Source organism: Diabrotica virgifera, chromosome 5, assembly GCF_917563875.1.
Source record: "Diabrotica virgifera virgifera chromosome 5, PGI_DIABVI_V3a".
Taxonomy (NCBI): Eukaryota; Metazoa; Arthropoda; class Insecta; order Coleoptera; family Chrysomelidae; genus Diabrotica; species Diabrotica virgifera.
Genome location: NC_065447.1, coordinates 210,345,286 through 210,367,485, shown reverse-complemented (window position 1 = coordinate 210,367,485; position 22,200 = coordinate 210,345,286). Strand labels below are relative to the sequence as shown.

Below are 22,200 nucleotides of genomic sequence, written 5' to 3'. Positions count from 1 at the left end.
CTGATTCCGTGATTTTCTTAGTCCTGCCTTTAAAAAGTTATAATACTCAAATACAATCAATACCTTTTCGGTACTCGGCAGGAAGGTTAAACGGTTCTTGTAAGACGGCAGGAGTCCTAGATTTGTAAGAAAATTCGTGAAAAAGTCAACGATTTTCTGAGTCATGCCATTTTGCACATGTTTCAAGAATCTTAATATGTCTATTTACAAAGAGGCAGGATGGTTTTATGGTTATTTTGTATTCAGAGTGGGGCATTAGTGTGACAAAGTCCAATTACTCGTTTGTCGTAAGATATACGAAAAAAGTTATTTAGGTAAAACATGGGCCACAGATAGGACTATGATTTAACAGTATATATACAGGGCTACAGTATATATACAGGGATACAGTATATATACAGATAATATACAGGGCTACCCGTTTTCACAGGGTGACACAAATTTATGTTTTTTTTAAATGGAATACCCGTATATTTTTACATTTTTGGATTCTACTCGATGTTCTCTTTAATAAAATATAGTGTTTTGAAATATTATACGAGGTAGTTTAAAATATAATTACGTTTTTTTGTTAATTTTGTAGGAACATTCACACCCTATACATATTGTTAGTGATTGGATACCCAAACTTCTATTAATTTATGTTTAAACGATTTTTAATATAGTCTACTATTGTCAGTTATTAATAGTATACCAAAATGTTTAATTTTAGTATACGGTGTTGGTTGAAACTCGGAATGAGTATTTTCTGAGTTTTCTTAAATGGAACACCCTGTATTTTAGTATTATAATAAAATGATATTTTATGGTACCTTTTTATTTGTTAAGCATTTTCTATACCATATTTATATATTAATTTCGGCAGTAAATTGATACAGACAGATTACTCAGGTGCTTTTTGGGGTTTTTTAACAAGAATGTCACATTAGAACAGATCTTTACCTAGTGCTCATATCTGGATCGATTCATCTCTGGAAGAGAAATAAACGTAGCAGTTTTCGTTTTCCTAAATAGAATTTTTCTAAATTCTTTTAAACTCAAAAAAACAAAAAACGAAAAATTTTTCAAATCGATTTTTCTAGAACACTGCGTATTCTTCTGAGTTAAAGCAAAAGTACCTTTTAGTACAAAACTATCCCAGAATTTAATAATCCAGTGTCAGAAATGCTTAAAAGTTAGACAGAAAAGTTATTCGATAAAATATCCGTTTCCGTACCCAAAACTAACCCCTATGACCGGTACTAAAAATTGACAATTGATAATTGACATTTGACAATTGACCTCTGGAAGATAAATAAGTGTACCAGTTTTCGTTTTTCCAAATAAAAGCGTTCTGCAGCTATTTTAAAGAAACTAATTACAAGACTTCGATATGCTTCTTCTAGACGAAGCATATCGAAGTAGAGGTCGTCCGCCAACCAGATGGTCTGATGACATCAAACGGATCGACAGAAACTTGATGCAGACAGCACAGGACAGAAATGCATGGAGAAGACTGAGGGAGACCTATATCCAGCATTGGATAGATCCGGGTTGAATTATGAAGATGATGAATTACAAGACGCCATCTTTAAAGAGCTCTAGCTTTCCACGGAAGCATTTTTGAACTAGGTGAATTGAGTTAAATTTTCTTGAAATTATCTGAGGAATCTCCGGTTTTCATTTATTATGAGAGCTTCTGGACACCCTGTATAATATAATGGGTAGGTAAATTCCCTACTATAACCAATAAATTGTAAAAATTGATTATTTACTTTTATTGCGTTTACTTAGATAAAAATATGATCTAATCATCAAGTATATTCAAATGGGAAATAAGCCACAATTTTACCTAAAAATGATTTTATTAACGTTTCGACGTCCAAGTCGGGTGTCGTTGTCAAAATACAAAATAATATTAAATAAACAAAAATGTTGTTGCTTAGAAAAAAATTCTTCTAATAATTTATTTAATCTGACTCATTTATATCGGCAATTCAGACACGTATTATACATTTTAAAGTAGACGACTTTAAAAATGATATTGCCAATATTGATGTGTTGCGTTCCTGGGACGACTTTACTAAAAGATAGTTCATTCGATTACATGAAATCAATCCCAACTCAAGAATAGCCGCCACAAAAAATCATAGCATGTGATCTGTCTTTAAAAAGACAACCAAATGTAACGGTGGTACTGAAATTCTCGCGTTAGAGATTCCATAGTCAATATTGGCAATATCATTTTTAAAGTCGTCTACTTTAAAATGTATAATACGTGTCTGAATTGCCGATATAAATGAGTCAGATTAAATAAATTATTAGAAGAATTTTTTACTAAGCAACAACATTTTTGTTTATTTAATATTATTTTGTATTTTGACAACGACACCCGACTTGGACGTCGAAACGTTAATAAAATCATTTTTAGGTAAAATTGTGGCTTATTTCCCATTTGAATATACTTGATTATAAAAATGCCACAAGAAAATAGCTTCAGAACAACATGATCTAATCACTTAAAATAAAGATGTTACAGTTTGCTATTAGATTTGAAAAGTGTGTAAAAATTCCGAGACATTATTCAGGAAAATAATATTTAATAGGATACGATTGTTTTAATGATATACAAATAAATTTTTTTATTATTCATCTTTGCGGTTATCCTGCCAAGTTGTAAACGGTTTTAGATTAGTGTTTTTTAAGCATACTCGACATGGTATGACTCAGAAAATTGTGGTGATATGAATATGTTTGTAACACCCTGAAATAATTTTACCGACACACAATTTAATTTTTTTATACGAACTAACTATACAACCATCCTGCGTCTTTGAAAATAGATTTATATTAAACTTCTTGAGATATGTGCGAAATGGCATGCCTTAGAAAATCGTGTAATTTTCCACGAATTTTCTTACAAATTTTTTAACTATATATAGTAAAAAAGGTGTAACTAAACATCCTGCCATTTTGAATAATGTCTACTGAAATTATTTATTTTATAACAAAATTTATTTTATGACTTAGAAAATCACGGAACCAGAGTGAAAATTTTATACAGAATTTTCCAAGAAACAAGTGCAGATAAACATTAGGTGACGTCATGCCAACATTTTTATTGGTCATTTTGAAATAAATATGATTAATTTATTAAGTTGGCAGGACTTAAAAAATTATGAAATTTCATTATTTTCATTACATGTTTGTATATTTGTATACTCCCTTAGTCCTTTTGCAACCGTCCTGCCCAAAAAATTTTCTTCATAAAATAGATAGTATCCTGTTATTCTATGGATATGGCAGGACTTAAAAATTCATCGCAACTCCCAATTTTTTTTTCATGGAAAATCCAATTTTCACAGGAAAATGTCACAGGAAACCCGTGGATTTTTCCACAAATTGTAAGTACCTTCTCTAACCTTCCAGTATTGCAAAGGGCAGGACTTAGAAAATCGTGGTTGAACTTCTGTTAATATCTCCCGGTTTAATACGGGTGGACAAAAAGGGGACCTACTTGCCAGGGGATGGAAAAAGAAACATTCATAGGTTAAGAATCTGTCGTTGCCATGGCAAGAAGGAGAGCTAAAAGAACAGTATCCCACTGCGTGGAAGAATGAAACACGTAACCACTGGTATGAAGAAATGGGTCTCAAACATTCGAATATTTTTATGCATGAACTTGGAAGAAGAGTTCCACAGATCTACCAGATATGGATAGGAATGATCTGCGAATTATCGTAGGTCTCCTAACAGGACAGTGTCGCCTTAAGGGCAGATAACTAAAATCGGACTGACAAAAAGTGCGAATTGCTAATTCTGTCAGGCTGATGACGAAACGGCGGAACACGTTCTGTGCGACTGCCCAGGTTTGGATAGAATAAGGTTCGGTACATTTGAGCATCATCAACTTCACCAGTACGATTTTGTAGAAACTTCACCTCAGTCCATAATAAACGGAAGTTAACCTAACCTATCTTAACCTAAGAAGACACGAATGAGTAAACACGAAATACAACAAATAACAATAAAAATAAATGCTTATAAAATACGGAGGAGAAAGTATAACCCTAAAGATGACAAAACTTATACAAAAACTAATATTTCACTGCAACATACCAGACGCATGGAGAAACAGCATAATGATACCGATGTTCAAGAAAGGAGACAAAGAAGACCACAACAATTATAGAGGTATAAATCTACTGAACACCGCACTTAAGCTAACCATAAAAGTCCTAACCAACAAAATCAATAAACTAACAACTTTATCAGATGAACATCAAGGATTCAGATCCGGAAGATCCTGCGTACACGCCGTATTTGTATTGAGACAACTCACAGAAAAGGCCATTGAGTACAATAAACCAGCATATCTATGTTTTATAGACCTGACAAAGGCTTTCCATCGCATCCAAGTCGAAGACGTCCTACATTTACTTTATAGAAGAAACATACCAATCAATATTATACAAACCATCAACAACATCTACATTCATAATCGAATATGTACAGGCAAAGATAAATGGAAAACTAACGCAGTTTATACCAGTGCAAAGCGGAGTCAGACAAGGTGACTCGTTAAGCCCACTGCTCTTTAATATAATAAGGGACGAAATAATAGAAGCAGTACGAAAAGGTCATGGTTACAGAATGGGGAACAAAGAAATCCAAATATTATGTTATGCAGACGACGCCGCATTAATCGCTGAGACAGAAGACGATCTCCAAAGACTAACACACATCTTCAATACAATAGCCAAGAAATACAATATGATAATTTCAGCAGAAAAAAACAAATGTATGACAACATCTAAATACCCACTACGATGTAAAATCGAAATTGATGGGAAAATAATAAAGCAAGAAGCAAGGTTTAGATAATCTGGGAATAGATATAACCAGTTACGGAGATGTTGAAGAGGAAGTACGACAACAAAGCTTAAAAGCAAGTAAAGCAGTGGGTTCTCTTAATGACACAATCTGGAAGAACAAACACCTAAGACAAGATACAAAAGCAAGAATCTATAAAGCAGCAATTAGACCTATATTGACATAAACGGCCGAGACAAGACCTGACACATCTAAAACGAGACGACTACTAGAAACAACAGAGATTTTTTTTTCTTTTTTGGCTTGGACTATGGTCATTCAGCCAGTCTCAATCAAAAGTAATTGTATTAAAGATATGGCCAATTAGTGAAACTTGGTTATTATAATATTATTACAATTTTTTACTTCTTATTTACCTACTCATTACAGCTAATGTACATATGTACTATGTTAAAAAATATAAATATATTACATATACTACTTAATGTTTATCAAGAACACATAGTGTATACAATTTACAAATAAAAATATTAATATTAATATTAAAATAAATGCATTCTTTTTTGTATTTTCTTTTAGTTTTTTTTGTTTTGTTTTTTGTTATGTTTTTTTTTTGTTACTACGATAGGATGTCAACCCGGTTCAACCCCGCGGAGGTTTAAATCCTCTTAGTGATTTTTTCTTTAATTTTTTTTATTTATTTTTTTTTTATTTATTTTTTTTTGTTTCATGTTTTTATTTATTTTTTTTAATTTTTTTTATTTTTTTATTATTTTTTTTATTTTTTAAATTTTTTTAAACATATTTTACAAATACCTATAACTAATTACAATATTATTTTACTATCCGACAAGAAAGATACCAAACAGTCAAACATTTTCTTTTTATTCAGTGACAGAATAAAGAGAATATTTACAGGGAGTGGGATGTTTTGGTCTATAATTCTTTTAATTAGGTGATTGGTTAGGTGTTTATGCTTTTTGCATTCAAAAAATATGTGGTTCAAGTCACTTTTAACCTCACATTCTTGACAAATATTCGAATCTAATATGTTTATTTTAAATAAATGTGCAGGATAACATGCATGTCCAAATCTAATTCTACTGATGGTGGATATGTATTTGCGAGGGAGGGTGAAATTCTTATACCAAGGTTTTTCCGGAATAATCGGTTGTATCAAACTGTATTGTGTTGTTGATATGTTACAGTACCTTTCCCAGTGTGTTTTCCAGCTCTTCATCTGTTCAGTTCTTAAACAAGCCAAAGCATCTAGAATGCAGGGCTGATATTTGGTTACTGTTCCATGGATGAGGGAATTTTTAGTTAATTGGTCTACATGCTCATTATGTGTAAGTCCTGAATGTGCTTTGATCCACATAAGTTTTATTTTTGGGGTGTGTTTATTAATTTCAAATAAGATTTTTTTTATTAAAAAAATGTATGGATTAGAAGTACTACAAGGTAGTTGAGGTGTTTGAATAGCAGTAAGCACAGATAATGAATCAGATAAAATTACTGCGGAATTATAGGATGCCAACTTCAAATAAATTAAAGCCTCATATACCGCCACAGCCTCGGCAGTAAAAATGGAGAAATTTGAGGACAGTTTAAACATTTTTTCTATAAATTTATCTGGAATATAAAAGGCACAACCAGTACCATTTGAACTTTTGGATCCATCTGTATAAATACAAACAGATTTTGACCAATTTGTAAGGTAGTTGTTTAAAACAATACTGTTTAATAAAGAGTGCTCATGGTAACTGGGTTGTATTATATCTACTTGATTTAGTAACTCAAAGAAATCTTCGAAATCTACCACTTTATTTTGCAACTGCAACTTCAGTATTATTATTCGCAGTGTTTCGAAATGAGTCACATAACGGTGGCGAATTTTTGTGAGCCCAATATTTATTTGTTAAATCAAAATAATTTAAAGTACTAATTTCTTTACATAAACAAGTGTTGTAACATCGGATCTTAAGAAGAAATTTTTGACTGAGATATTTCCTTCTGAATTTAGTCGGCGGTTCCATTGTTTCAACATAGAGTGGTTCAATAGGGGTAGATCTCATAGCACCTATGCAAACAACAGAGATGAAAATACTCCGACGAATATAAGGGAAAAGTCTGTTGGATAGGGAGAGAAGCGAAAACATAAGAAGATCATGTAATGTAGAAGACATAAATGGATGGGTGACAAAACGGAAACAGGAGTGGAACGAACACATTAGTAGAATGGCAGAGGATATAATAGTACGAATAGCACGAAACAAGTGCGATAACTTAAACAATTTAGGAGGCTAATATTGAAGAAGAAACAGGCTTTAAAACCTGCATACAAGAAGGAAGAAGAAGAAGAAGACAATAAAAGTATACAATACTAAGGAAATAATAATAAATTGGATGAAATAATAATAAAAATAAGGCGAAATAGTAATAAATTCAATAATAAAAAGGATAAAAATATTATATGATGAATATAAGGTCGCAAAAGAAATCCTTGCGTAGCAGTTATACATACAAACAGAACAGCCATAATGATATTAATATCCAATTGGATTGGTAGATTAAAAATACGAAAATTAAAAGAGATTAGTAATTTGTTTTCCAAAAATCCAGCACATCGACCCTCGTAACTTAAATCAACCATAGTTATTAAACGCCCGCTCTCGTACTGTAATATCCGAACGGAAGTTTTATCCAGCTTGACGGCTAAGCGGCTGATGATTGCTCCAGAATTTGAAATAATATTAAAAGCTCTGACTAGTAGGCTACTAGCCAGTTGCCCTCCGTCGTCAATTACTTCACACGACCACTAAACGTCTATCATAAAATGGGGTCCACCACTGGTTGTAAATTCTGAGAGATTTATTTTTGGTATACCTTAAATTTAATATACTCAGTAGCTTAGTGTAGAAAATCTAATTATTTTGCAGGAATTAATGAGATTCTATGTGCATTTGAGAATAAGCCACAAATAAAAAATGAGAAACTATTTATTTGACGTTTTCGATTTCTGTTAGAAGCCATGTTACAATTAATGTAACATGTTTAATTTGTGCTTAAATAATTTAATTAGTCCATTAAAATGTTACATTTAGGTTGCATTTCTTAGAGGAGCCAATTTTATTTTTTTAATGTGTAGGGGGGTTCAGTAAAAGCTTAAGTTCAAGTTTTTGGGGTCGCCACCCTTGTCCCCCGGCAGCCATATTGGAAAAGGGGTGCAAAGGGTTTTCGCGCTGTATCTTTTAAATTAGCAATCCTACAGAAAATTTAATTACACATAAAATGTAGCAAATTAAATTTTCTGCAATTTTATATGTATTACTTTTTATCGTCAAGTGACCAACAAAAAAGTTATAAATAAAAAAAAATTTTTTAAGAAACGCTTTTCTTTTGTTACATGTGACTAAAATTAAAAATATAAAAACTCAACTAAAAAGCAAAAAATAAAAAAAATTGAAAACATCTAACACATTCGCCACAGAAAAGCATGGCGCGTCTTTATCGAATAAACAGTTTTCGCCCCACGCTTTTCTTTAACGAATGTGTTAGATTTTTTCAATTTTTTTTATTTTTTGCTTTTTAGTTGATTTTTTATATTTTTAATTTTAGTCACACGTAACTAATGAAAAGCGTTTCTTAAAAAAATTTTTTTTTTCATATTTTTTTATTTTTTACTTTTTAGTTTTACACTTTTCAAACATTAAGATATATCGTCATGTTTATTAAAATATGTATAGGTAAAACATATTATCGTCGCCTTAATACTATAACTTGATAACTCGAAATTAGTAGTTTTGAGATAAACGAGTTTAAAGATTTTAAGGATATTTGTGCTGCTACCATGATGTTGGTAAATACGGAATTCACTCTGCGGCTCTAAAATACTGTTCCTTAACTTTTTGGCAACTGATCTATTTAGAAATATGGTGTAAATTTGTTTTCCAATATGGAAAAAAACATGAAAAATTAAAGTTATCAACTTTTAGCACTACCATAATGTTAACATTTGGTAATGTCGCATGTTGTGCTAAGTCGCATATAAGTGAACTTTTTAACACAACTAATATTTTAAACATTATTTTGTTGAAAATTAGCCCTCTGCCATGGAGGTTGCCAGATCTGCTAACAATTCTCGAATTTTTGCATTAAAATGAACCGAATAAACACATAGCAATTATGTGGTAAGTTCAATGGTTTCAGAGAAACCCGTGCTAAAACTAGATAACTCGAGTTATCTAGTTATAGCATTCAGTGTATGTCGTATTCACGATTATTTCGATTAAATAATAGCTCGATAACTTATCTTGTCAAGTTTTAGCACTGAATATTAGTGGCATTTCAGTTTTATCAACTTTCGTCAATCATAAATAAATACCTAACCCGTTTGAAGTGAGCTATCAAGTTTTTACACAATATGGAGGCAAATAAAATAGATCGTGTGAACTAGTTATCTCAAAAACGTCAATTTTGGAGTTATCAAGTTATAGTACTAAGGCGACGATGTACTAACATGAAAAGTAGTCGGAATCGGCAAAACATTTGAAACTTTATTGTTTATTTATGAAGCATAACGTAAACAATTAACGTAAAAAGTGAAATTATGTATAGTTCACATCATTAGTTATAATTTTGTAAAAGTTTCAAGTTTTTACATTGTTAAAAACAAGAGAATTTAAGCAACTTCCATTAAAATAGTTTTTTTTTATTTAAACAATTAATAAACATAAAATTTTTATTTTTTATTGACTATTCGTGTATTGTTCCCACGAATGCATATGTCTGCAAATTTTCATTCATTTTCATTGGAGAAAATGCAGTCACATTAACGTCTAAAGATTTGACGCAAACTATTGAACTAAATAAAAGCGTTTAAAAATATGAGAAAATTTTGTAAGAAGTTTCCTTTTGGAGGTTATAACTTTTTTTCCGTTCATTTCACAATAAAATAACACCATAGCGATTTTGTAGAGGATTTTTCAATGAACAATTTTCGCTATAAAGTTGTTTAATTTTATTTATTATCTAGGTTTTACAGCGCTCCAATCTTGACCAGATTCTCGAATTCTCATAGGAATACAATAAAAAAAAATACTTTTTCTATGAATGCTATACAATGTGCAACTTCTCTCACTACTTACATACATTCAAAATGAACAATTTCTCAGGCAGTGAGAAAAGTCGGCCATTGCAGTGAGAAATATTTTTTCTCACGGGTTCACCGCCGGTTTACATACATATGATCGCCATTTCCATGGTAACATGCACAATACAAACACAATTATTTTTGTCAAACAAGATGTGTTTAAACTTGTCCAAACTTATCAAAAATTACCTTTTAAGACTATTCAACTGTGAATTATAATTTTAAATAAATAAAGTATATAAATATGAAGAATACTAAATACCTATGTGTATATATGTATTTTATTTCAATTTAGGCATATAATATACCTAAAAGCACCTAAATTATTTAATTTTGAAGCTTGAACTCTTGACAAAAACGCATCCATAGAAAAAGTACAGTGTACAACACGAGAGAAAATGACATATTTCTCTCTCGCTTAATTTGCGGCACAACAAACTTCTGCGCTCGTGAGAAATATGTCTTTTTTCTCTCTTGTACAATATACTATTTCTATCTATACAGGGTGTAACGAAAATACAGGTCATAAATTAAATCACATATTCTGAGACCAAAAATAGTTCGAATGAACCTAATTTACCTTAGTACAAATATGCACATAAAAAAAGTTACAGCCCTTTGAAATTACAAAATGAAAATCGATTTTTTCGAATATATCGAAAACTATTACAGATTTTTTATTGAAAATGGACACGTAACATTCTTATGGCAGGAACATCTTAAAAAAGAATTATGGTAAAATTTTTGCACCCCATAAAAATTTTATGGGGGTTTTGTTCCCTTAAACCCCCCCAAACTTTTGTGTACGTTCCAATTAAATTATTATTGTGGTACCATTAGTTAAATTAAATATTTCTAAACTTTTTTGCCTCTTAGTATTTTTTCGATAAGGCAGTTTTTATCGAGTAGCGGCTTCTTTTTTAATATGTTTACATAAAAATTTTATGGGGGTTTTGTTCCTTTAAACCCCCCAAATGTTTGTGTATGTTCCAATTAAACTTTAACTGCAGTACCATTAGTTAAACACAGTGTTTTTAAAACTTTTTTGCCTCTTTGTATTTTTTCGAGAAAGGACTTTTTATCGAGATATTACTTCTTATTGAATATGGTTCAAGATATACCTAAAAATGTAAATCATAAATAAATTTTCATATTATTACAAAGTCTCCATAATCGTACTTAGCCATATTAGTCCTGTCGCCAGGGGGGGTACAACGGCCTTCTTTATTCAGATGGACTTACCCAAGTTTTTTTTATGTATTTTGACCCGTAGAACACGAATTTTTTGGGTAACAGTTGATCCGGATGTCGATAAGATTGTTATAAACAAAGAACTTGAGGAATTACATAACAGCGATTTCTCGCCAAACAAAACAGTTTTTTGTATTTTTTGTGTCATTCTAAGCAAAAAATGTTCCTACAAGTTTTTTTGTAGGATGCATAGTTTTCGAGATAACCGCTGTTAAAATTTAAAAAAATCGAAAAATTCCAATTTTTGAACCCGAATAACTTTTGATTTAAAAATAAAATAGCAATTCTGCTTACCGTATTTGAAAGTTCAAGTCAAATTATATCGGTTTTGATTATTTGCATTGCTAAAAATTTATTTTTTTATTGTTAAACAAAGCTATAAAGACATAGTGTTTCCCGTATCTAATACATGCGTTTTAATATATCCTACGTAGATATTGCCTCGCTTGCACTTATATCTACTCTACCTACTTGTTCGATTTTAAATGAGAAATCATTGAAAACATCACTCACGCACTAGGTGTTTATTACTGTTAATAGCTTTGTTTAAGAATAAAAAAATTAATTTTTAGCAATGCAAATAACCAAAACCGATATAATTTGACTTAAACTTTCAAATGCGGTAAGCAGAATTGCTATTTTATTTTTTAATCAAAAGTTATTCTGGTTCAAAAATTGCAATTTCTCGATTTTTTGGAAGTTTAACCGCGCTTATCTCGAAAACTATGCATCCTACGAAAAAACTTGCCAGAACATTTTTTGCTTAGAATGACCCAAAAAATACAAAAAGATGTTTTGTTTTGCGAGAAATCGCTGTTATGTAATTCCTCAAGTTCTTTGTCTATAACAATCTTATCGACATCCCGATCAACTGTTACCCAAAAAATTCGTATTCTACGGGTCAAAATACACGAAAAAAACTTGGGTAAGTCCATCTGAATAAAGGAGGCCGTTGTACCCCCCCTGGCGACAGGACTATATACAAATATGTGGTGGATTTGACAAATATTCAAAATATCTCGATAAAAACTGACTTTTCGAAAAAGTACTGAGAGGCAAAAAAGTTTTTAAAATAGTATGTTTAACTAATGGTAGTACAATAATAATTAAATTGGAACGTACACAAAAGTTTGGGGGGGTTTAAAGGAACAAAACCCCCATAAAATTTTTATGGGGTGTCCAAATTTCACTATAATTTTTTCTTTAGATACTACTACCATAAGAATGCCACATGTATATTTTTAATAAAAGATCTCTAATAGTTTTCGATATATTGGAAAAAATCGATTTTCATTTTGTAACTTCAAAGGGCTGTAACTTTTTTTATGTGCACATTTGTACTAAGGTAAGTTAGGTTCAATCGAACTATTTTTGGTCCCAGAATACGTAATTAAATTTATGACCTGTATTTTTGTTACACCCTGTATATTAGTCGAGAGGCAGCAATCTTTATGCCGACCACGAAAATCAAATTTAAGGTGAATGACCAATTTTGGTCTATTTTTATGTTTTCGAGGTCGCTGAATCCGAATATGAAGTTTATTTTTATCTAGATTTGGTGGAACATGTTCAAAAATCAAATTTTATACAAAAATGCCGACAATCAATTTTGATGATTTTTCAAACTTACCTCGCTGTATCTTTGGTATTCCCTTTTTTTAACCTTTTTTTAAATATTTCCTTTTTTTACTGTTTAATTTCTGAGGTATGTAGATAACAACGGGATTTGTCCTAAATATTTAAACACATTAAAAAAGGAGTTGTTAGTTTTTAAACATTTTGTCATCATATTTCGTTAGTTTCATGTTTACTTAAAAAAGTTGAGTGACAAACGTTTTAGTTTATAATTTTAACCAACACAACAATAAAGTATAATAATCCATGAAGAAGTTTTTTGTAAAATTTTAAGTCAAAATATACAATAGGAAAAAAGTTGTTACTTCATAAACAAGCGGCACACTCCAAAAAACGCTTATATTTCGAGATCCTGACCACGGTGTGGTGAATGGCTAATTTTTATCATGCTTTATGATTTTGATAACAAAAATTCGTTTTTTGCTCTTCTTAAGAATTTTGCAATACGCGGTTGCGTCATTCTTCTTCTGAACCGACGAATTTGTCCTCAAACAACTTCTTGGGCCGTTTCTATATATGCTTAGGGTTATAAGTTTTATAGTGGGGAGAAAGGTCAAAAACAGGTTAATAATAGCATGGGAATGTTAAAATCATAATAAATTGTATGAATCAAAAATATACAGTAGGAAAAATGAAAGAATACCCATGAAGGAGCATATAAAAAACTCTGTATTTTCCTATCACCGTGTCACACAAAAAATTGGCCAGCGCAAGTACATGTAATAATTATTATTACATGTACTTGCGCTGGACAATTTTCTTTGTGACACGGTGACAGGAAAATACAGCGTGTTTTGTATGTTCGTTCAAGGGTATTCTTTTATTTTTCCGACTGTATATAGATAGAAAAGTAAGCCTAACTTTTGTTTTTATTATATCCCTATGAGCATTCGAGAATCTGATCAAGTTTGGAGCGCTGTAACACCTATATAAATAAATATAATTAAACAAATTTATAGTGGAAATTGTTCGCTGAAAAACCCTCTATAAAATTGCTATGTTATTTTATTTTAAAATGAACTGAAAAAAAGTTATAACCTCCAAAAGGAATCTTGTTAAATTCATTTTACATATTATTGTTTATATCTTTTTTGTTGGTCACTTGACAATAAAAAGTAATACAAATAAAATTGTAGAAAATTTAATTTGCTACATTTTATGTTTAATTAGATTTTCCGTAGGGTTTGTAGTTTACGAGATATAGAGCGAAACCCCTTTGCACGCCATTTCCACGACGGCGGCCGGGGGACAAGGGTGGCGACCCCAAAAACTTGAACTTAAGCTTCTACTAATCCCTTCTACACAATAAAAAAATAAAATTGACTCCTCTAACAAATGCAAGGTACGGCTTAAAAAATGTAACATTTTAATGGAGTAAATAGTTATTTATGATATAAGTGTTAAAAGTACACGTTTAAGGCACGCATGTGAAAGTTTGCAGAATGAGCGATAGCGAGTTCTGCAATTCACATGAGTGCCTTAAAAATGTACTTTTTGACACGCATACCATACAATATTTTTTCTACAAACGTAATTACAGGACAGTATCTACAAAAACTTTTACTTGAACGGACTGACATTCCATTTTTATTTTTTTTTGACATTACATCAAAATTGTCTATACGGTCAATACGAACTGCAGTGCCTTAAAAATATTTTAAAGCACTAGTGCCTTAAAGTAGCATTTTTAACGCTCGTATGGAGTGCTAAAAATTGCATTTTTAACACGGTTGCAGAAAAAATTTCTTAAAAATATTTCCAATATTCCAACTACTTAATTTCTATCCGTCTATTGTACAGTAGACATTGCCACTTTCTGTCAACTCGTTCTTATTCTGGCTTTAAAATCGCTTGTCGCCTCTGCTAGGAATAGTCCAGGGTAATAAGGTTTTTTCCATGACACTCGAGCAGCCCGGGTACTGAAGCGGTTTTGCGACAGGTAATACCTATGAGAACAAATTGTGACTATTTTCTGCGTAGGATCTGGCGGCCATTTTTATTTATAAACAATTTAATGTCGAAAAACGGCATTTTTTCCGATTTTTTTCAAATCAATGGAAAACAGTGCACCTTCTGGTTACATTAGAACAAAAATCTTCGAGAGCATAGAAAAACCTTTAAAATGACGTATTACAAAGGTTGATACACTTATTTATTGTTAATATAATTGAGAAAAAAGGTCTAAATTTCAAAAAAAATAATTTTGCAATAACTATTGTAAAAATTAGTGTACAACTTTGAATTTTTTGTCAAATGAGGGTTAATTAGTGCTTAACACGTGACAAAAATTTCAAAGCGATTCATTTAATTGTTTATATTTTATTCAAATTGTTTATCCCAGAGAGCTTTTTTTTGCAATAACATAAGTCAGAAAAACAGAATGTTAGAACCACTCTGCAGGTGTCAAATGTAAGAGCATAAGCTAAACTTTCAAACCTGTTTAAAAAATGTTAATAAAGAGTGCACTTATTAGTAATAAATAATTATGAAAAATTCTCGTTAATTTTTCCTTATAAACAATTTGAATAACTTTCTTGTTATGGCCGGTACAAACATTTTTTTGCACATTCTAAAAGATGGCATTTTTATACGAACTTAGGAAAAAATAAGTTAGCCTAGGTCAATTAGGGCCAAAGTTAGCAACATTTTTTTAAAAATCCACAGCTAATTTGTTTATGATAAATAAGAATCGAAAATAGCGCTCTTCCACTTTTAAAGACACGAAGTATTCAAAAAAATTTTTGGATTTATTTGCTCTTTAAGGGAGTCGTCAATAAAGCTTCAAAAATAAAGTAGAAGCATAAAATCCGTGCGACCTAAAATTGAAATATCAACTTCAAAATCCTACAATTTTTTGTAACTTGGGAACCAACCAATGGATTTTAATGTTTTTTTAATTTGTATGTACTTTTAGCGTACTTTACAAATATGGAGTCTGTTGATTTATAAATTATTTAATAAACAATTTAATTTGTTTAAAAATTTTTTTTTTCAAAAAAAATTTTTTTACCGTATTTTAGGTGAACAACTACAATGTTATGTATGTAATAATTGATAAAAAATTGTAATAAATATATTATTACTACACTCACCGGCACAAAATTCGGCCACCCAAAATTTTTGATTAAGTTTAATAGTTTATAACTTTATTATTTGTGCTCCGATTTTTAAGATTCTTGCACCAATTTGTAGATACATATATTGATATCGTTTCGTATTTTTCCGGTAACAAAAAAATTTGCTTTAGTGGCATTATACAGGGGTGAATGGAAGCGTTGTATTTTCTACTAACTTTAAAAAATTCTGTGGAAAAACGGAAGGGCTCATTTTGTGTCATAGTCCTGTCATATTATCCCAGAGACATCACTAATTTTTTTTTTTTTTTTTGAATTATCCGAATATCTCTTTTCGTGTAAGAGCTGTACCATTTTTTGTAAATAAAAACACTGATTGGCTCATAAAATAGAGGTTGGATTGATAAGATTAGAATGGCCCGCATGCAGCCCAGATCTCAATCCTGTTAAGCATTTATGGGATTAATTAAAAAGAGCTATTCGCCGTTATCCCAGGCCTCCAGAAAATTTGGTACAGTTATGGCCTTGGCAGAGGAATATCGGACTATTCCCCAGGTAATATTATTTTTTATTCATATAAATATAAAATCTAAGACATAACACTGATTTGATAAACAATGAATCAAAAAAATTACTGCAACTGTAAGCAAACTTATAGAGTAAAAGTCACACTTTTATAGAAATTTTTCTTTTATTATAATAATATATACAGAGAGGGCTAAATTATGGAATAAATTCATTTTCTCTAAAATCGACGACTTTGAAGAAAAATCCCGAAACAGGTCGATTTTTATTTTTAAATTACAATTTTTTTGGCATATATTTTATACTAGTGTCGTCATCCATCTGAGCTTGATGACGTAATCGATGATTTTTTTAAATGGGAATAGGGGTCATGTGACACCTCATTTGAAAGGGTGTTCAATTGTCTATTCAGTAATATAAACAATTATATCCTTATTTATACAGGGTGACCAAAATAATAATTTTTGGATTAAATTAATTGACGCAAAAAGAAGAATGTATGTAATTTATTTAACTCAAAATACATTGTACTGCTGCCAGTAAATAAAAAAAATTATTTCACAAATAAACATTTCTTTTCGCTTAAATTAAATCACAGACAACCTCTTTGCAGTTTTAACATTTAATTTGAGCGAAAATCAATGTTTATTTGCCAACTAAACATTTTTTTCAATTTTCTGACAGCGACAGAAAGTATTTTGAGATAAATAAACTGTATACATTCTTCTTTTTTCGTCAATTAATTTAATTCAAAAATTATTTTTTTGGCTACCCTGTATAAATAATGATATTAATGGTTATATTACTGAATAGAGAATTGAACACCCTTTCAAATGGGGTGTCACACGACCCCTATTCCTATTTAAAAAAATCATAGATTACGTCATCACGCTCTGGTGGATGACGTCACTAATATGAAATATATGCCAAAACATTGTAATTTAAAAATAAAAATCGACCTGTTTCGGGATTTGTTCACAATCCTCCATTTTAGAGAAAATAAATTTTTTCCATAATTTAGCCCCTCCCTGTATATATTATAATATATTCATAACAATTTTTTATCAATTATTATATACATAACATTACTTGGTAGTAGTGCACCTAAAACACGGTAAAAAAATTAAATAAATTGTTTTTTTTTTGTTTAAATAAATTAAATTGGTTATTATAATTTATATCAACTGACTCCATACTTGTAAAGTACGCTAAAAGTACATACAAATTAAAAAAACATTAAAATCCATTGGTTGGTTCCCAAGATACAAAAAGCTGTAGGATTTTGAAGTTAATATATCAATTTTAGGTCGCATGGATTTACATACTTCATTTCTAAAGCTTTATTGACGACTTCCTTGAAAAGCAAATATAGCAAAACAATTTTTATGAATACTTCATGTCTTTAAAAGTGAAAAAGCGCTATTTTCGATCCTTATTTTTTATAAACAAATTAGCTGTAAATTTTTAAAAAAATGTTGCTAACTTTGGCCCTAATTGACCTAGGCTAAATTATTTTTTTTTATAGTTCGTGTAAAAATACCATCTTGTAGAATATGTAAAAAAATGTTTGTGCCGACCATAACAAAAAAGCTATTCAAATTGTTTATAAGGAAAAATTGACGAGACTTTTGCATAATTATTTATTACTAATAAATGCACTTTTTATTAACTTTTTTTAAACAAGTTTGAAAGTTTAGCTTATGATCTTTTATTTGCCACCTGCAGAATGGTTCTAACATTCTGTTTTTCTGACTTATTTTATTGCAAAAAAAGCTCTCTGGGATAAACAATTCGAATAAAATATAAACAATTGAATAAATCGCTTCGAAATTTTTGTCACATATTACGCACTACAGAACCCTCATTTGACAAAAATTTCAAAGCTGTACACTAATTTTTACAATAGTTATTGCAAAATTAATTTTTTTGCAATTTAGACCTTTTTTTCTCAATTATATTAACAATAAATAAGTTTATCAAGCTGTGTAATACGTCATTTTAAAGATTTTTCCATGCTCACGAAGATGTTTGTACTAATGTAACCACAAGGTACACTGTTTTCCATTGATTTGAGAAAAAACGGAAAAATGCCGTTTTTCGACATTAAATTGTTTATAAATAAAAATGGCCGCCAGATCCTACGCAGGAAATAGTTACAATTTGTTCTCATATGTATTACCTGTCGAAAAAACGCTTCAGTACCCTGGCTGCTCGAGTGTCACGAACAGGGTATATTTTTGCCTTATTACCCTGGCCTAGAATTCTTGCTTGGTTGGTTGTGACCAGCTCAAGGCGTTGTAAGTATTATAGCTTTTTTGATTCTTTCGTTGTGATAATTAGTTTTCGTTATTTCCCTTGTAGAAAAACGCAACCAGGTTTTGGTCAAAGGCCCATGTATTGAGGTTTTTCTGGAAGGTTATTAAGTTGCCTAATCCATTTTCTGGATGAATGAAAGAATAAAACCTATTACTGGTGATTAAATTCGTGGATTTAAGGCTGGGATTCCTATCTGAGGACATTTTTTTGAATAGTTTATTCCCGGCGTTCCTATATCGAGGAGGGCGTTCCGTAGGATTTAGGCTTTGGGATAAAATATGAATTTTATGGTCTAGTTCCGGTGTGGGCACATTTTTATGGTTGGCTGAGTCCACGTGACATGATTGGAATATGGCAATACTAAGTTAAGTATAACATTAGTGTGTTGATTTTATAATTTGTTGGGATTTAATTTTTATTAACTGGTTTTTTTAATTATTTTTTTAACATGGTTTTAATTAAAAATTCTCTTTAAATATAATATTTATTGCAACTGTCCTGTGCCAAAGATGCGTTAGCATATTTCGCTCTGTAACAAGAGCATCATCAGTGTTACCTAAAATAAGTATAACCACATTAATTAAGACAAAATGTTAAAGTTAAATGATGAGCAAGGTAAAAATAAAGTTTGGTTATAGGGCACATTAATTAGGACACATTAATTAGAACAATTAATTAGGTCAACCAATTTTGACCTAATTAATTGTTACCTAGTAACCCACTTACCACGTGTGGAAGTCATATGTTGTCCTAAGGCCATATACATAGGATTTTATATCCATCCTGTTTTTACATGTTTTTACACATAAGACTTTTAGTCTATTTTTAAAAGGTTTTTACCTTTGTATTTTTGGGTGGCTCACCATGTTCTTGTAAGTATAGCCAAACTTTGCTTTTACCTTGGTCATCATTTAACTTTAACATTTTGTCTTAATTAATGTGGTTATACTTATTTTAGGTAACACTGATGATGCTCTTGTTACAGAGTGGAAACGTTTTGTTTTTATGCTTGTAGCCCTATAGGGGCTTTTTAAACTAATATACCTTTTACCAGGACAAAAATTTTGTATTAAATTTTACTTGTAATTAATGGTATACCACCAGCTACAGGAAACTCTTGCTTGTGGATACTTTATCTTCAAACCTTTTTAAATGTTTTTTATGTCTTCTGAAAAATTTTCTTTTGCGATTGAAGAATTATTTGATAAAGCTGACGATAAGCTATCAAATTTTATCATAAAATAAGTAGTATAGATATAAATCTACTCACCGATCTGCTTAGGATAGCTTAAATTAAGGTTGTTCATGATGCGGACGAATTCCTCCAAGCTTTTCGTTAAACGGGGGTTGAACTGTTTCTCCTCGGCCACAGAAGTTACTGTCATGCCTTTATAATCGTGCGCCGGATAAAGTAGCGTGGTTGCTGGCAGAGAGAATATCTTATTATGCACGCTGTGGTATAGAGTGGAAGGGTCGCCCTCTTGGAAGTCGGTCCTGCCACATCCTCTGATTAAGAGAGCGTCTCCTGTAAAGGCGATTTCCTGGAACAAAGAGGACACGTGGAGAATATACGAGGTGAAACCACTAATGCTAGTAATTATTAGTTTTTAAGTAAACATTAATAATTACAATTAGTGACGTAACTCAAGAATCTTATCACCAAGAGACCAGATTTTTGAGTTAGTCAAATATTAGAAAAAACAAAATATTAGAAAGAAAAAACAATAATAAACCCAACAAAAAAAGACTGGTAAAAGCGACAGCGACTAAAAGTAATCCTAAGTGCTGTTTCACATTATAAGAATTTTGAACGTGCAAGGGTTTTCTCGTGCGATAATTTTGACGCACCTATCCTTTTCACACAATAAGAATTGAGTCGCACGAAGATATTTTGCTGTGTTCTTTGGTATGTTATTTTTATTTACACTTTGTGGCTGAGGTAGGTACATGATACGATGTCTGATATGTATCATTACGATGTATATTACGATTTTTGTCCATACTTTTGTCTTAATGTATTGTAATGCGTATTTAATTCATTTGCAATTTCTATTTTGTCAGTTATTATTTCTTATGTTTTTAATTAATTAATTAATTAATTTGTTAATTTGTTTTTATAATCGTTGTTCTACTAAGTTATTAGTGGGATCTTGGATTAGCTCATACAATATATGTAATGAATTATTCTAAATGGGAAATAAGCCACAATTGAACTAAAAAATGATTTTATTAACGCTTAGACATCCGATTTGGGTGATAGGTAATATGGAAAAACTATACGGGAATATGTTAAATTAGTTGTGTACATGACTTTCCCCAACGGCTGGAAACCAAAGTGAGGGATGAGGGTGGTTATAAGGGGTCAAAGTCGCGGTTTATTATTTTTTTGTGATACTCATGAGTCATGATCGAGCTAGTGCACCAAAATTTGGGAATAAGTAGGTCATGACGTAACTAAGTAAAATCTCCAGGGGTGGAACGCTGCGTGGCCGACAAAGGGATGGGGGTAGGGGTGAATATAAAAAATATAAAGGGTTTTTTGCGACGTTCGTGACTGAGATAGTGCACCAAAATTTGGTAATAAGTAGACCAATTACATAACTAAGTAAAATCCCCAGAGCCGGAAACCAGAGTGGGGGATGAGGGTAGTTATAAGGGGTCAAAGTCGCGGTTTTTTTTTTGTGACGCTCATGATCGAGAAAGTGCACCAAAATATGGTAATAAGTAGGTCATGAGGTAAGTAAGTACAATCTCCAGGGGCGGAACGTTGCGTGCCGACAAAGGAGTGGGGACAGGGGTGAATATAAAAATTATAAGGGATTTTTGTGACGTTCGTGATTGAGATAGTGAACCAAAATTGGGGAGTAAGTAGATCATGACGTAACTAAGCAAAATCTCCAGGGGCGGAAACCAGAGTTGGGGATGAGGGTAGTTTTAAGGAGTCAAAGTCACAGTTTGTATTATTTTTTTTTGTGACGCATCACAACATTTGCCCGCCACGTAGCGTTCCGCCCCTGGAGATTTTACTTAGTAATGTCATGATCTAATTATTCCCAAATTTTGGTGCACTATCTCCATCATGAGCATCACAAAAAAAATAATAAAAACCGCGACTTTGACCCCTTCGTCCTCCACTCTGGTTTCAGGCCGTTGGGGAAAGTCATGTACACAACTAATTCAATATATCCCCGTATAGTTTTTCCATATTACTAATCACGCAAAAAATCCACTCCCAGCTCTTAGACTAAATATAAGGGACTGAAAATTCGTATACAGGTAAAACATTGTTGTATATGTACAATACAAGAACCTACAAAAATTAAAAAATATAGAAAGAGCACGTTCGAGCACACAAGAGTAACTTTTTCTAAGAGATAAATAAATAAAGTAACAATAAAAAAATAGTTTAGCAACAATCCCGAACAATCCCAAAAG

The 22,200-nt window shown here is 31.2% G+C and overlaps 1 protein-coding gene across 1 annotated transcript in view; it reads right to left on the bottom strand.

Annotated features, from left to right (window-relative positions):
• LOC114329705 (persulfide dioxygenase ETHE1, mitochondrial) overlaps positions 1–22,200 on the bottom strand; it is a 146,319-nt gene that overhangs the window by 51,314 nt on the left and 72,805 nt on the right. Inside the window, exon 4 of the mRNA XM_028278888.2 lies at positions 20,036–20,306. Coding sequence (XP_028134689.1) covers positions 20,036–20,306 — 271 coding nt within the window. The remainder of the gene's footprint in view (positions 1–20,035; positions 20,307–22,200) is intronic.